This window comes from Nicotiana attenuata, unplaced genomic scaffold (genome assembly GCF_001879085.1).
Source record: "Nicotiana attenuata strain UT unplaced genomic scaffold, NIATTr2, whole genome shotgun sequence".
NCBI lineage: Eukaryota > Viridiplantae > Streptophyta > Magnoliopsida > Solanales > Solanaceae > Nicotiana > Nicotiana attenuata.
The window spans coordinates 472,400-490,112 of record NW_017670303.1 but is presented as its reverse complement, the minus strand read 5'-3'; the positions used below and the strand labels follow the sequence as shown (position 1 = coordinate 490,112).

Sequence of the window (17,713 nt, the reverse complement as noted above, 5' to 3'; positions counted from 1 at the left end):
TCACGGAAGAAAGACCGAAGAGGAAAATAAGAACCCTATTTGAAACAAAAGATACTGGGTCGGGATGCCGAAGCTGTTGCTTATGCTAGTGGGCGAAAACAAGATGACCGTCAAGTTCATCTGCTCGTTCTTACGGCCAAGAAATGATTTTTCTAATGTGCATGTGAAAAATTTCATGGATTACTACAAACGAAGAATGTAAAGAACTGCTTATGTTTCTTATTACACGAGCTGTTATAACTTCACATTAGAGGAAAAAATATTATACATTCTAGAGAAAAATTGTCAACTGGTTTCTTGCAAGAGAAAATAAGATTATTGTTAAATCTCATTGTGGGGGAGAGAAATATATCACGATGTGGTTTTAGTTATCTTAAAAAGAATCGGGTTATTAAAATGGATGGGTCGGATTTTTTGGGTTGGGCTAGAAAAATACGTGTGGACCACTAAATAAATGCAACATGTTCAATTAAAATGCTCATCAATGCCATATCAATCTTTCCGTTAAGAGAAGGGTATTTTTAAGCTTAAAGATAACATTAAGAGAAAATTTTGAGCTATTTTTAATAGTTTAAGGATATTTTTGGCACTTTTCCTTCTCGTAACAAAAAACTATTCACACGTCATAAATTTTCTTGTTTAATTTTACATTTTTGTTCAATATAAGTGGTTCATTGATCGGACTAGGGGTACTGGGGATACTTTGACTGAATTCAAGTTGGTCCTTGCCATAGCAGAAAAATGAACGACTTCACAGTTGGGTCTGTACCCACTGTATTCTACATTCCAGATTTCATTACTGATTCTGAACACGACCAGCTCTTGAATAATGTAAAATTCCCATCTTCATTAATTACTTAATCCATCCTTTTGCCTTTTTCAGTTTCTTCAGTTCTATTTATTCTTGAAATACTGTGTATCTACTTTTCTTCCATTATTTACAAGACTTTGTTTCTTTTGTGTGTGTTTCTCTAGATATACGGTGCGCCAATTTCTAGATGGAAATCTTTGAAGAACAGGAGATTGCAGAATTGGGGTATGCTGCGTTTTAATGTTCGTGGGGGTTATTATTCATTTGGGAAATTTGTGCTTTTAGTCCCTCAAATATCGACAAGTTCTTTTTTGGTCCTTTTGATTTCTGCTTAAGCGCATTTAACATTCGATTAATTGATATGTGCACTTTTAATGCCTCTGGTTGTGAATTAATGAACTATTAAGCGCTAATTATTGATTTGTTAAGTTAAATTTGTATTGTTACTCCATATTTGAGGATAATATAGTTCTAGAAATAGTCTATTTCCTGTATAAAGGGACCAAAAAATCACGATTTAGTATATTGAAGGTTTATTGTGCTTAGCGAAATATTAAAAGGACCAAAATCAGAATTTACTACTAACTGGAGGGCCAAAAGTGCAATTATCTCTTTTCATTTCCTTATGAATTTATACACATTTTGCCTTAATAAATTTAATCATTTGTATGGCAGGAGGAGTTGTGCATGAAAAAGGCCTTATAGCTCAAGACTGTATGTACTCATTTAACCTTTTTCCTTTGTCTCTCTATTAATGCAGTGTGTGAAAGTATGTTTTTGACTTCAAATTTTGTGTTAGCAGTTTCCGGCTTATCAAACAACTGTTAAAGAACTAAGTATTCACTTAGGAAATTATGCAAACTGCTAACCACTTCCATTAACTTCCATTTACTGTAATTCTTTAAACAATTCTGAAGCCGTAGATTCTCCAATAAATGTTTAGTTAATTTTCAAAATGACTTGCAAATAATTGGAGTATATTCTTTCAGTAGGCTTATCATTTCATAATATATGAAGCATTAAGGCCACCATCGAACTCCAAAATTTAGAGATTTATAGCGCACAGGATACAATATGACACTTCTGTACATTTTATATCCTACAAAAAGTTGACCTGTTGTGATCTCAATAAGTATAAAAAAATAAACCTTGAGAACTGAAATTTCTAAAGGCTTGACCAAAGAGAGCACTAAATTCGAGAGGATAGATTCGGATTGTAAGAGGGAAGATGACAAACAGTAGTGTGAGAAGTAGATAGAGCAAAGAGAGCATTGCGCTCCAGAGAGGGATCTGGGCGTACCGTTTTGAAGTCTGATCTTGGATTGAACAATAGGTTTCTTATATATTGTTTAGATCTAGAGCTGATGCATTTAGGATCAAACCTAGCAACCTTCCAGTTTATTAGGTCATTTGTATCCGACAAGAAATTTCTTCTAGTTTTTCAATTTTTCTGGTATTGAGCAGATATGTGCATGAGAGACATGTAATAGGCTAGATGTAGTACTTTTTATCAATCTCCTTTGCATATTTGTATAAGTAGTTATGCTTCCATCCTATAATTTTGTAACTTTCTTAATCACTGAATACCAAAGTGCACAGTCCTTATAGTAGCTTCCAGACAGAGACCGTAGACCAAGGTAGGTTGTTCGAAGTGATTCAACTTTGCAATTGAAAACCTGTGCAAGTTTCTCAATATTCTCCACCTCTTCTGCAGGATGGTCTCACATTTCTCAGATTGATCTTCAGGCAAGCCTGATACCCTAGAAAAATGTGCTTCAAATGCTGTAATTGAGCCACCTTCGCATTACAAAACATTAATGTGTGATCAACAAACATTAGATTGGATATGTGCACGTTGTCTTACCTTCCTTTTGCTTGAGAGTCTCCTTAAGTTTCCTTCTGCCATAGCTTTGTTCATCATCTAGCGAAGTGCTTATACTACAACTACAAGGATGCACAATGTAAGCTAAGAGTGGATCCTCTTGTCATAGGCCTATAGAAAATTTAAAAGAGGCCTGTTGGAGTTCCTTCTATTAACAGTACACGCTTTGCTTCAGGACATTCAATGCATAATTCACTTTCTCCATCTCCCTCTGAATCTCATCTTGTTTTCAATTACAAGATCATAAACTCCCTATTAACATGATTATATGCTTTTCTAGATCAAGTTTTACGGTAGCATTGAAACACAACCTTTAATTCTAGAGTCCACTGACTCATCTGTATCGAATGATGCATTCATTGTTTTGTTTTCCTTCCAAGAGTGGATTTGGGAGGCCAAGAATGTAACATCTAGTACCTTCTCAAGATTAACAAAAGTACCTTTGCAATAATTTTTTATACTCCCTCCATACCAATTTGTACGATTGATGACACTCTTTCCTTTTTAGTTAGTCCCAAAAAGAATGACATTTTTCTATATTTAGTAATGATTTAACTTTAAAAGGCCCATTTTATCCCTTAATAAGATGATTTGTAGTCACACAAATATCTATGATTTATTTTAGACCACAAAGTTCAAAAGTCTTCCTTTTTCTTAATCTCCCCGCTCAGTCAAATACCATGACATAAATTGGGATGGAGTATGTTTTTAACTAATAGATCTAACATCCTTAATGCTAGAAGCCCCATACAGGTAAGTTAAGGTTCCTTTCAAATTTCCAGTGATATGAAAAGCATGATCTACCATCATGATATTATCTTTGACCATTTTCCAACAATGCTGGTAGGATGCTGTGCATAAACCACGGGGATTGAAAGCTTTTCCCCAACAGATTTGGATTGCCTCCTAGATTTATTTCTGCGAGAACTCCATCTCTAACTAGTTCATCATCTCCCTTCCGTTATTGCTAATAGCTACTCTTTCCCGCCTAGGTTTCTATATTGTTGTGTGTAGAAGTCCTTAATTGGCTCCTAACCTCCTCCTTCTCCTCAAATGCTCTCCCTACGACCTCCATTGTGTTTACAAAGTTTACATCCAATTAATTGAGTAGCAACTCTGTGTTGTAAGGCTTTCTTTTAACCATAATACTCTACATTTTTGTCTCAGATTGCATTCTTGAGCAATAGTTGTGGGTCATTAGTTCTTCTTCACTTCTTCTTTCCTCTTTTTTCTCTGTTGGTTAGATCCCTTTTGGTCATTCGTCTCTAATTCTTCAATCTCATCCATTTCTTTCAATTTGATCTCCTCCCTCCTAACACATCCATATTCCATGTTCTGAGATCATTTTAAAGGGTTTTTAATGTTTTTGCAATGGAAGTATAGGGAGTGCCTTTGACAAGATATTCTTCTATTATTGCACTATAATTTTTTAGCGGTTATCCGCATATGTGTCACTTTTTTTCAACTTTGAAGTTTGAATTGTGTCGTAGGTCTTCTCCTTTAACTACAATCCAAAAGTATAGGCATATGAATCGACGGTGGTCTGGGTAGTGAACCTTGAATAGCATCTAAGAAATTCCTCGTAGTCTGTAAAATGAAAAATGTGTTGAGTCTAATACAGATTTTAGTTCATCCGCCTTAAAATATGTGGATTTAGCACCTCCCAAGTGAACATAGACCAGTTACTGAAAGTTTTAAACTCAGAGAATTCTGTATTTCTCTAGAATAGGTGTCACATCTGACATCACACTCTTTCCTTCAGAAATCTGTATTATTTGTAGTCCCCTTATCACCCAAGGAAGCTTACGTTAAAAATAAACTCAAAGAATTCATCCCAGAATTCTATTTTTGACCCATCTCCTACTGCAAGAACCCCTATAAAATCCAAGGCCATACTAATCCCTTCACTTTAAAACACCATAGCAATAGAAAAATTCCTCTCTTTACAGCCAGAATTTCCAACTTCCTCATCTCTTATTATATCAACACCCCTCCTACTCTGCCCTAGCCGATATCATTTCATTTTTGTCCACTTCCTTCTTGACACGCTTCAAGTAATTGACTCTAGAATTATTTTTATTTTTGGTCTGAAGATATACCTACCCTATTCTGCACTCCCTGTACCCAGTTTGGACTTTGATATATGGGTGTCTAACGGGTGGGCCGGGCCGGGCCGGGCTGGGTAGGGAAATTTAGTAACCGTACGGGTTATGGTCCGGGCCGGTTACGGGTTGGGGCATATCGGGTTTAACGGGTTCGGGTTCATCCGGGTAAAAATTGAACCGTAAGGGTTACGGGTACAAGGGGCCGGGCCGGGCTGGGTTAGTGTTATTTTTGAATTTTTTTTTTGTATTTTGTAAAACTATTGTAAGTTATATTAATATAAAGTAAAAATATAAAGTATACAATGAAGATGGGAAAAAATTGCACTTATAAATTGCAAGTGCACATTTATTGCAAAATTCAAACTTACAAATTGAAAGGTTTACATTTAACAACAAGTAAATTAACCAAAAGAGAGTAAATTCAAACTTTCAAAGGTTTTGACATTGCCTTAGTAAGTTTGTCATAATCTAATATGAACTGAGTGGCCTTCTTCTGGAGTGTTAAATTCTGATGGGTTACCATGTGTTAATATATCTCCAAGTTCCTCGTCTTCTGGGCTATCAACATCTTCATGTCCTTGATTTCTTCGTTCCGATCTAATCCAATCTCTGAAACATACTAAAACTTCCAAAGCATTGCTTCCCAATGAGTGACGGGTGTCTCCAAGTTGTTGTCTTGCTTGGCTAAATGCACTCTCTGATGCAACAGTTGAAATTGGCACATTCAGCACGTCCCGAGCCATAGCGGAAAGAACAGGAAATTGCTTTCCATTCTCATGCCACCATCCCAACGGTGAAAATTCCTTTGTGCGAGGCTCTTTTTGCTTCTGCAAGTAGAATTGAAGTTCATCAATGTTCCTGCTACTGGTTTGAGTGTTAGAAAATGTAGAAAAAATATTAAAACTATCAAGGCCTTCTTCATCATCCACAGTAGTAGAAGTGGTACATTGCATAGTGGGATTAACATTGCCTACATTAAGAGCAACATTATCAATTATATTTACATAATAATTATATAATTGTTGTAAAGAATCATTTAGCTTGTTCATAGAGACATATATATGTGGGGTTTCAGTTGGTCCAATCTCCATATAAGTACATAAAGCATTCATTAATTGGTGACAATCAGGCATCTTAATAGAAGGATTTAAAACAGCACCAATTAAGTAAATCGGAGGAATTGGAAAGAAATATTTTTTGAATTTTGCTTGCATTTTTTCAACAACATCCATATATCTTTCTTTCTTCTTAAATTCAAAGAGTAGAAAAGAAATTTCAGCTATATGTACTAAAGCCATAGTAACAGTAGGGTAATATGCTCCAGAAAACTCAACAGTAGCTGTATAAAATTTATGTAAAAATTTAACAACATCATTAATGACCTCCCAAGTAATAGTTGTTAACATACGGTTTGGATCAGTACAATGCGCATTAGCAACTTCAGTTATTGGGAATCTATATTTGTAGCAACATTTTAAAAATATATATGTATAATTCCATCTGGTAACAATTTCGTCTGGCATGAATCTGGGTTTAAGGTTATACTGGATACACTTATTCTTAAATTTCTTTATTCTAGATTGTTTATTATTTCCTTGAATAACACCAACTGCTCTTCTAACATAAGTAATCTCAGTTGAAAATAAATCAAGGCCACTTTTAACAATTAAATTATAAACATGACATGCACACCTAACATGAAAAATTTCATCAAGTGGTGGTTGCAAATGCAGTTTTAATATTGAAATTGCGGCATTATTGTTAGAAGCATTATCAAAAGACATACACAATATTTTTTGCTTGAGATTATAAAATTCAACAACTTCACAAATAGTAGTACTTATAAACGCAGCAGTATGACTTTGATCTTCATCATATTTAAAAGCGATAATACGTTTTTGCATATAATAATTATCATCTATCCAATGACATGTGATTGTCAAATAATCATTTCCATTAACAGCATGGCCAATATCAGAAGTTAGAGAAACTTTACTAGGAAGGTGGCTAAACAAATAACGTATGTATGTTTGATATTATCCATGAAGTCTAAAGATATCAGATCTACAAGTACTTCTAGGGATACCTTTAAGTAAAGGATTGAAAATCCTTTGAATATACATAATAAGATATTATGAAAAAGCAAAAGAAAAAGGTAGACAACCCAAAGCAATCATTTTTGCTAACTCTTCACGATCCTTCATTTTATCATATTTCATAAGACCTCCAGTAGTAGGGTTTCGAGTTGCTTGATTTCCATCTCCATCAGAGCCCCATTCTATAGGATGCTCAATTCTCATATGTCTACTAAGTGTCCCAGACCCCCTTAATTGTCCTCTAGTCTTATGTTTAAAAGTATCATTACAAAGTTTGCATCTAACTCTATCACTATTCGCTATGTCTTTAAAAAATTTCCAAACCTTACTTCTTTTTCTCCGATTACTAGTCGGGGCCACAGGTGGTCTACTACTAGCACCACGACACCACCCCTGCTACCAGCTCCAACACTACTAGGTGTAAGTGGTATCTCATCTTCCATTTTTAATTCATTATCTTCTATACCGAAATCTTCCTGGAATTGTTCATAATTATATCAATGAACCCGAACATATAATATTCTTTCAGGAATGCGACTGACTATATTATTATCAGGTAATGTTTCAGGAATATTTGTAGAGGTATTTCAATTACTACCAGATGCTGAAGTACTACTGCTTTTTTTATTTCCCCGATTAGTAACCTTATTACAAACTCTTTTTGCAGCATTCAACATATTGTAAAAATTTAACTACTAGCAACAATTAAATATGCAAATAAAATAGTAAATAAGAGAAAGAGTTGGAGGGAATGCACCGAATTCGGCAATAAATTGAGCACTTGATGATTTCGCAACTCCAATGTTACTACGAAGAAACGTCAATTGTTCCAATTTTGAAGTTCAATTGTTCAAACATCAAATAATAAATACTACGATAAATTAAATTCCAAAAAAAAGAAGAGCCAAATAGTTGATTGCACTTTAAGTGAATATTGAAGAATGAGAGAATATGAGAATTGAGATTGAGAATTGAGAGATGAGTGAAGAAATGAAGAAGAGGGGGGTGTATTTATAGTTTTTCAAAGGGGGGTTAATTTAAAAAAAAAAAACCCAAAAATGGGCTAAATATGAAATTTAGCTGTTGGACAACGGCCATAATGAGAAATGGACCGTTGCCAACGATCAGATGTTAGGCCCATGCGTAAAAAACAAAAAAAATTAGTTACCGTTATACCGGTCTGGGCCGGTCCGGTCCGAGCCGGTTAACCGGATGAACAGTGATTTGCGTTGACTGGGTTTGACCGGTCCGGTTAACCGGATGTCAAAATGTGAACGGACTATAGGTGTCTAACGGGCCGGGTCAGCCCGTTTCCGGACCAGCCCAGACCGGTTGAAACCGGAACCGGCCTGGACCGCTACAAGGGGGCCGGGTGGGGCTGGGTTAATGGGGTAGGGGTTTGGTCCATTCACATTTTGACAACCGGTTAACTGGACCAGTCAAACCCGGTCAACGCAAATCACTGTTCATTCGGTTAACCGGCCCAGACCGGTACAACGGTAACTATTTTTTTTTTTTTACGCGTGGGCCTAACATCCGACCGTTGGCAACGGTCCATTTCTCATTATGGCCGTTGCCCAACGGCTGAATTTCATATTTAGCCCATTTTTGGTTTTTTCTTTTTAAAATTAACCCCCCTTTGAAAAACTATAAATACCTCTCAATCTCAATTCTCATANCCCCCCCCCCCCCCCCTTCTTCATTTCTTCACTCGTCTCTTAATTCTCAATCTCAATTCTCATATTCTCTCATTCTTCAATCTTCACCTAAAGTGCAATCAACTATTTGGCTCTTCTTTTTTTTGGAATTTAATTTATCGTAGTATTTATTATTTGAAGTTTGAACAATGGAACTTCAAAATTGGAACAATTGACGTTTCTTCGTGGTAACATTGGAGTTGCGAAATCATCAAGTGCTCAATTTATTGCCGAATTCGGTGCACTCCCTCCAACTCTTTCTCTTATTTACTATTTTATTTGCATATTTAATTGTTGCTAGTAGTTAAATTTTTACAATATGTTGAATGCTGCAAAAAGAGTTTGTAATAAGGTTACTAATCGGGGAAATAAAAAAATAGGTAGTACTTCAGCATCTGGTAGTAATTGAAATACCTTTACAAATATTCCTGAAACATTACCTGATAATAATATAAATTATGAACAATTCCAGGAAGATTTCGGTATAGAAGATTAGAAATGGAAGACGAGATACAACTTACACCTAGTAGTGTTGGAGCTGGTAGCAGGGGTGGTGGTCGTGGTGCTAGTAGTAGACCACCTGTGGCCCCGACTAGTAATCGGAGAAAAAGAAGTAAGGTTTGGAATTTTTTTGAAGACATAGCAAATAGTGATAGAGTTAGATGCAAACTTTGTAATGATACTTTTAAACATAAGATTAGAGGACGATTAGGGGGGGCTGGGACACTTAGTAGACATATGAGAATTGAGCATCCTATAGAATGGGGCTCTGATGGAGATGGAAATCAAGCAACTCGAAACCCTACTACTGGAGGTCTTACGAAATATGATAAAATGAAGGATCGTGAAGAGTTAGCAAAAATGATTGCTTTGGGTTGTCTACCTTTTTCTTTTGCTTCTTCATCATATCTTATTATGTATATTCAAATGATTTACAATCCTTTATTTAAAGGTATCCGTAGAAGTACTTGTAGATCTGATATCTTTAGACTTCATGGACAAATCAAACATACATACGTTATTTGTTTAGCCACCTTCCTTGTAGAGTTTCTCTAACTTCTGATATTGGCCATGCTGTTAATGGAAATGATTATTTGACAATTACATGTCATTGGATAGATGATAATTATTGTATGCAAAAACGTATTATAGCTTTTAAATATGATGAAGATCAAAGTCATACTGCTGCGTTTCTGAGTACTACTATTTGTGAAGTTGTTGAATTTTATAATCTCAAGCAAAAAGTATTGTGTATGTCTTTTGATAATGCTTCTAACAATAATGCCGCAATTTCAATATTAAAACTGCATTTGCAACCACCACTTGATGAAATTTTTCATGTTAGGTGTGCATGTCATGTTTATAATTTAATTGTTAAAAGTGACCTTGATTTATTTTCAACTGAAATTACTCATGTTAGAAGAGCAGTTGGTGTTATTCAAGGAAATAATAAACAATCTAGAATAGAGGAATTTAAGAATAAGTGTATCCAGTATAACCTTAAACCCAGATTCATGCCAGACGAAATTGTTACTAGATGAAATTATACATATATATTTTTAAAATGTTGCTACAAATATAGGTTCCCAATAACTGAAGTTGCTAATGCGCATTGTACTGATCCAAACCGTATGTTAACAACTACTACTTGGGAGGTCATTAGTGATGTTGTTAAATTTTATACAGCTACTGTTGAGTTTTCTGGAGCATATTACCCTACTGTTACTATGGCTTTAGTACATATAGCTGAAATTTCTTTTCTACTCTTTGAATTTAAGAAGAAAGAAAGATATATGGATGTTGTTGAAAAAATGCAAGCAAAATTCAAAAAATATTTCTTTCCAATTCCTCTGATTTACTCAATTGGTGTTGTTTTAAATCCTTCTATTAAGATGTCTGATTGTCACCAATTAATGAATGCTTTATATACTTATATGGAGATTGGACCAACTGGAACCCCAGATATATATGTTTCTATGAACAAGCTAAATGATTCTTTACAACAATTATATAATTATTATGCAAATATAATTGATAATGCTGCTCTTAATGTAGGCAATGTTAATCCCACTATGCAACGTACCACTTCTACTACTGTGGATGATGAAGAAGGCCTTGATAGTTTTAATATTTTTTCTACATTTTCTAACACTCAAACTAGTAGCAGGAACATTGATGAACTTCAATTCTACTTGCAGAAGCAAAAAGAGCCTCGCACAAAGGAATTTTCACCGTTGGGATGGTGGCATGAGAATGGAAAGCAATTTCCTGCTCTTTCCGCTATGGCTCGGGACGTGCTGAATGTGCCAATTTCAACTGTTGCATCAGAGAGTGCATTTAGCCAAGCAAGACAATAACTTGGAGACACCCGTCACTCATTGGGAAGCAATGTTTTGGAAGTTTTTTAGTATGTTTCAGAGATTGGATTAGATCGGAACGAAGAAATCAAGGACGTGAGATGTTGATAGCCCAGAAGACGAGGAACTTGGAGATATATTAACGCATGGTAACCCATCCTCCAAAGGAAGGCCACTCAGTTCATATTGATTATGACGAACTTACTAAGGTAACGCAAAACCTTTGAAAGTTTGAATTTACTCTTTTTTGGTTAATTTGCTTGTTGTTAAATGTAAACACCTTTCAATTTGTAAGTTTGAATTTTGCAATAAATGTAGCACTTGCAATTTATAACTGCAATTTTTTCCCATCTTTTTTATATTAATATAACTTACAATAGTTATACAAAAAATTAAAAATAACACTAACCCGGCCCGGCCCCTTGTACCCGTAACCCTTACGGTTCAATTTTTACCCGGATGAACCTGAACCCGGTATGCCCCAACCCATAACCGGCCCGGACCATAACCCGTACGGTTACTAAATTTCCCTACCCGGCCCACCCAGTGTTAAAAATAGCGTGAAGCGAGGAAAAGCGACAACCCCCATTTCACGAAAAGCGAGAAGCGAAGCGCCCACTTTTTTTAAGTGAAGCGGAATTTAAAAAAAAATTAAAATAAACAATTGGTCAGAAACTCTGGCAGAAACTGGGCAGAATTTTTCTGAAAAAAATTTGCCAGCATCTCGGCGCTTTTTGAACGTTTAGAAAGAAAAAGAAAAAGAAGAAGAATGAAAATAAATTTGGAAAACATACCTGTTGAAACTAAGTTGCTGTTGTACTGTTGAAGTCTTGAAGAAGAACCCTAGTTTGCTTGAACAAATCGCTGGTTGAAGTGAGGAAGAAATCGCTGGTTTGAAGAACCCTAGTTTGCTGCTAAAGAAATCGAAGAAGTGCTAAAACAGAAACAGCGATTTGGGTCTTTTAATTGAAAAATCGTCCGCTTTGATCGCTTATGGGCGCTTCACCGCTTTTCGCTTTTTAGAGAGAAGCGGTCGCTTATGCATACCTGAGCCGCTTTTAACACTGGTAGCGACACCCCTCCCGCTCCGCTTCGCATCTCGCTTAAAACGAGGAAGCGCCCGCTTTTTTTAACACTGGGCCCACCCGTTAGACACCCATAGAACGGACCAACCCCCTACCCCTATAACCCAGCCCCACCCGGCCCCCTTGTACCGGTCCGGGCCGGTCCGGAAACGGGCTGACCCGGCCCGTTAGACACCTATACTTTGATATGACCCTTTTGTTCAGGTCTTCCGTCCCTACTATTTAATCAGATCATCTAATTTCCATGAACAGCATTCCTTGTCCTCCTCTCTTTCCCAACTCTCTCATCCTTCCCCTCTGTTTCCCATGTGAATCGTAGTTGATGGAGCACCACATTTTCCTTACAAGTCCATAAGTTGGAATTGGTGCATTTTTTGTTTATGTAGAGTGGTCGGACCCATTTTCATTTGTCTCTGCATTGTTCTTTCATAAGAGGAATGAGAAGACTCTATTTGCACTACCTGATGAGTCTTTTGTGATCCAATACTCAGTCAACTAGTTCTTTTTTATCTTAATTGGTAAAAAGATACTTTCTTAGATGGGCACCAAGGAGTTGCATCTGGATACACCAGGATTGGCAAAAAGCATCAAGTATCAAGAAATGTGAGGAGAGAGAACCCAATTACATTCTAACTAAACCGATGAACCATACAAGGTTCTCAACCCTATTGGCACAATATTCTATGCAACAAGATAGTTGTCTAAGGCATTGAAACTTTAGTTTGGGAATATGCTTATTCAAACCCTTAAAGCATCTAATATTTCTTTCCTCCACAAGGTACATGCAACACACTAGGAAAGCATAATTCATAGCTTGTTTTTCAGCCAATAAGGTTTTAATGGTTAAGCATTTTGGCTTTAGTTGTACTTGTACAAAGAATTGATATAGGGTATATTTCTACAAAGCATACACCATAACTGTTCTGTAAATGATTTCTCTCTCTAATCAATCTTTCATTGACATTGGAGGGCTTTATTTATTGGTGATCTCTTTATCAGGATCATGGGGAAGTAAGAGAAGAAGTGATATAGTTTGATGTCCTTGATAATTTGATGAGAAACACCTGTTTTTATGTGTTAAACCCAATTCACATATAATATTTTTCCGATTAGGAAAATGACAAACTTAAGAACTCAACTTAAAACATTCTGATACTAACATTCTAACATTCTCCATAAACTCATTGTGGAGAGAGTCTACTTGTTTGAAGTTTAAAAAGTAAATGATTTTTCTTGATAGTGTCATTCAGTCATTGGGTGATTACCGGAAAAATATGTCGATGAGTTGCCGAAAAAGTTTGGTTGTCGATTTATTGTTGGAAAAATTTTCGCCAACAAGATTTGGCTAGTAAAGCTGCTGAAAAAGTGGCTGAAAATGAACCCGAGTTTTTGTGCTACAGATACCTACTTTAGCCTTCCCGAATCGTGAACTTGGCTCTAAAGATCCGGTATCACACATATTTGATACTGACTACTCATACAAGGCATGTATGTTCTAGCTTCTGGTACAATGTTCTCAAACAAGAAAGCTTTCGTTAATGGATTTAATGTTAAAGATGGAATTCATCCTAGTCATGCACTGACCTTGTGGACGTTATAATCTTTGAATGAATAATTTTAGAAAATAATGGAATTTCTATATTAATCGAGTGCTGCTTGGTTTAGAATGAAGCACGCCCCTGCCTCCACAAGAAAATACCCACAGACACACGCTTGAAGAATTAAAAATGGTAATTGGACTCCATTAGAAAAGAAATTGGACTCCATTGGAAGACAGTTCTTATGGGATGGGAATGGAAACAAAAGGAAAACACCTGGTCAAGTGGCAAGTGGTTACTGGAGATAAGAAAGCAGGAGATTTGGGAGTGAGAAATCTAAAACTACAGAATAAACCTTGCTTTTCAAGTGGCTGTGGAGATATAGTAGGGGAAGTTAGGAAGTTTGGCAAAAACTGTTAGATGCTATCTGTGGCAAAAAAGAGGGATGGAGACAACATCCCACAGCTAAAATCATGTGGAGCAATCTGGAAGAAAATAATTGAAGGGTGGGATGAATTCTTACAGTATACTAGGTTAGAGGTTGGTAATGGTGCTAGAATCAAACTCTGGCTGGATTTGGTATGGAGATGAAGTTTCAAAAATAGATTTCCAGATCTCTTTAGCTGTGCTGTGAATAAAGAGGGATATTACTGATTTTAGTCCAGATTCAGGCTGGCATATTACATTTAGAAGGAACCTGAATGACTGGGAATTGGATAGTTTCTGGCAAATGCTTCAAAATCTGAACACATGCTAAATTGAAGTGGACAAAGCAGACAATTTAATTTGGGTTAATAGCAGGGACAAACTATTCTCAGTAAACAATTGCTACAAAATGCTATTACAACAGAATAGCCTGGAGGTTCCCAATTGGCCATGGAAAATGATTTGGAAAACCAAGGCATCTATGAAAGCAGCTTGTTTTGGATGGGTAGCAGCCAGAGAGACTTGTTTAACTCAGAGTAATTTGCAAAGGAGAGGTTTTCCCATATGCATCTGGTGCTATCTCTGTAATATGGAGCAGGAAACAGTGGAACATCTTTTTCTATGTTGCAAGTTTTCAAGACAATGCTGGGAACTTTTCCTCAACATCATGGGAATAATCATTTGTTATACCGCAGAAGATCAGTAGCCTCATGGAAATTCGGCAATCTCAGAGAATTAGAAGAAATTTGAAGCAGATATGGAGGACCATTCCCAACTGTATGTTATGGACTGTTTGGCTGGAAAGAAACAAGGCATGCTTTGAGGGGAAGAGGCTGCAGATTGATAGAGTCAAAAACAAATGTATCAAGAACTTACATTATTGGTATAATAGCAGCACTTTAGATAGGATGGATCAATAGTTGGACTTTTTGTATCTTTTTTGGGGGGGGGGGGGGGGGGGGAACATGTAGTGTGAGTGGTGGCAGTATTGCTGATTTGCTTTGTACTTGCTTTTTTACCATCTTGGAACCATTTAAATAAAAGACTTTATTTATCAAAAAGGAAAAAAAAGGAACTTGAATCATGCAAAAATTAGTTCAATAGCTCATATTTGCCCATTTCCATCCCAAACTATCTTGATAAAGAGTTGCTGTTATTGTTGAGATATTTATATTCTGGAATCTGACGAGTTATATTTAAACTGTTCCTATTTGAAAATTTGAACGTATCTTTCTCGTACTGCACCAATGTAGTAGTTAGTTATATATCTATATCATATGTATCTATATATTTTTTGAGCCAGATATTATGTATAACGTATTAGTCAAAACTTATTATATCGCTTTTCTTTTCTTGTTTGCAGTGCCTCCTTGGTTAACTAGAATTACAGAGAGAATAAATGAGAAATCAGAGTTATTTCCTTCATCAATTAATCATGTGCTTATCAATGAATACCTTCCTAACCAAGGAATAATGGTTTGTTCTGAACTCGTGTAAGCTGCTTTACTCATTTCATTTGCTGCTTATTCTTCTTTTTCTTCCTCCTTTTTCCCCATTTCCATTTTCATCTCAAATATATGTTCCCATATTCTCTTTTGTTTTGTAACACCTACTTCCTTACAAAGTTTTGAACATTTTGACATGAAGCTGTCTGTCTTTATATAAAGTCAATGTGCTTATCATGTTAGTTCTGGTTAGGAGGTCCGTATTGCAACTGCTAGCTCCTGTAAAATTGTGGATAATTTAAGTCATAGGCTCATGCTAATAAAACAGGATATTAGCTATAGTAGTGAATCAGGATTAATTTTCTTGGCTTTGCTTAACATTAAATTAGTTTGCTGACAAGAGCACCTGTACTGCAGCCGCATCAAGATGGACCAGCTTATTATCCTGTAGTGGCAATTCTTTCTCTTGGATCTCCTGTAGTTATGGATTTCACTCCACATCCTAATTTGAGAAGCTGTGTTGGTACACATGGAAATGGTGTTGATGCAAAAATTTCTGATCCGGAGGCTGCTGTGATGAATTCTGGTGAACAGCTCGATAATTGCCATCCATTTTCTATCGTATTGATGCCTCGCAGTTTGTTGATATTCAAAGACTCGGTGTACTCAGGTAAAACTTTCTATTTGGTGTAGTTTCGACAGAACCACTCAGGTTACCGTTCAACATACTGCTGAGGTTTTGATAACTACTCTCAGAGTACTTTGAAGATGTGCCAACTTGAAGTTTTAACTTCTATTGCTAGTGACCTAAAAGGTTCCCTCACAGCCGCACCTCCACCCCCCTACCCCCCCCCCCCCCTCCTCCAATGCTAGTTGTCCAATTGCACCAGACTTGTCAATAAGCCCCTACACTTTATTCACAAAGGCCAATAGCTGATGTCACTAGCCTTAACTTTTTTATCTACTAGACAGCTGACGTGAGTACAACTTTCTTCAAGGAAGTGTCACATGATATTATATTAGTAAAGAGCCCTTGATCCCTTTATTTACTAGTCCTGGAGGTTTCGCCCTTTGCTTCTGGCTTTGATGATGGCAAATAGTCAAAAAAGTTCCTCGTAGAACGCGAGCGTTGAGGCTTTCATCAAAACAAAGAGAAGCTCGATTGCACCCAAGGGTGTGGTCAATGAAGTGGATGAGAACCATGAGGTTTGTTCAAATCCCAACAGAGGCAAAAAAAACACTAGGTGATTTCTTCCCATATGTCCGAGCCTTAGTGGATAGAGTTACTTGTTGCTGGCGGGAGGTGGCAGGTATCCTATGGAATTAGTTGAGGTGTGCGCAAGTTGGCCCGGACACCACTGTTATCAAAGAGAGAGAGAGGGGCCCGACCGGTGCTTTTTCAAAATCCCCAACACGCTTATCGAAAATCCGTGATTCACCTCTGTTTATCAAAAGCTCTATGGGCATTTGTAAAGATGTCTAAAATAGTTGCACATATTTGTTACTTAGTATTGGTGTTGTTTCTTGTTTTCCAGACTACTTGCATGGTATAAAAGATTCTGAGATGCAGCGATGTAACGAGGTCAGATGACTAGCATTGCTGAGTGTGTAGTGGGGTTATCCTCAGTATCAGTTGAAATGAGTACCTGATGTCTTTGTATAATTGTGCTCCTTTTTTCCAGGCTGTGAATATAACAAATGCTGAAAATGATGGAGTGGTTCAGCACTTATCACGTTCGGTGAAAGCACTGGATAGTGATGAAACTGTCATTTACAGGGCTAATACAAGAGTTTCTTTGACCTGTCGAGTAGTAACAAAGGTTTGCAAAAATATTTTTAAGTTCTAGCTTCATACAGAAATAAAACTAGTCAACAGACCAACGCCAGGACGAGTAGAGCATTGAGTCCAGGAGAATTACTACCACCCTGCAGTTTTGTAATATCTTACCATATTGATGTGCTAGATTGCACCATGAAAACCTCAATGATTTAACAATTTAAATGTAGCATAGCTAGATTAATCCATTCCTTTTCTTCATCTATGCATAATTGACTACAAGTATTTTATGCGGCCGGTATACTTGTTTCGTTGCCTTTGAGAACGTTTTATAGGACTTGATGTCTAATGTTGTATAGGGAAATTTTAGGTTTAATTATATTTAGAATTATGAGGATTTGGTGGTATTTGCGCCTATATGAACAGCTGCCAGGCAAAACAGTTATATTTAATTGCCAGAGGTGAAACATGGTCTTAGTTATTACCCAAATTGA

General features: G+C 36.5%; 1 protein-coding gene across 2 annotated transcripts; it reads left to right on the top strand.

Annotated features, from left to right (window-relative positions):
- The first annotated feature begins 524 nt into the window (after positions 1–524).
- Positions 525–17,484, top strand: LOC109237513 (alpha-ketoglutarate-dependent dioxygenase alkB homolog 6). Of its 2 annotated transcripts, XM_019403826.1 has the most exons (7): positions 525–831; positions 976–1,036; positions 1,487–1,525; positions 15,361–15,473; positions 15,860–16,112; positions 16,978–17,024; positions 17,125–17,484. In XM_019403826.1, the coding sequence occupies exons 1-7, from the start codon at positions 742–744 to the stop codon at positions 17,287–17,289; spliced, it is 768 nt and encodes a 255-aa protein (XP_019259371.1). In that variant the 5' UTR covers positions 525–741; the 3' UTR covers positions 17,290–17,484. The 2 variants fall into 2 exon arrangements, with proteins under 2 accessions (XP_019259371.1, XP_019259372.1); XM_019403827.1 differs by lacking the exons at positions 525–831; positions 976–1,036; positions 1,487–1,525 and adding an exon at positions 11,037–11,157.
- Positions 17,485–17,713: the final 229 nt, after the last annotated feature.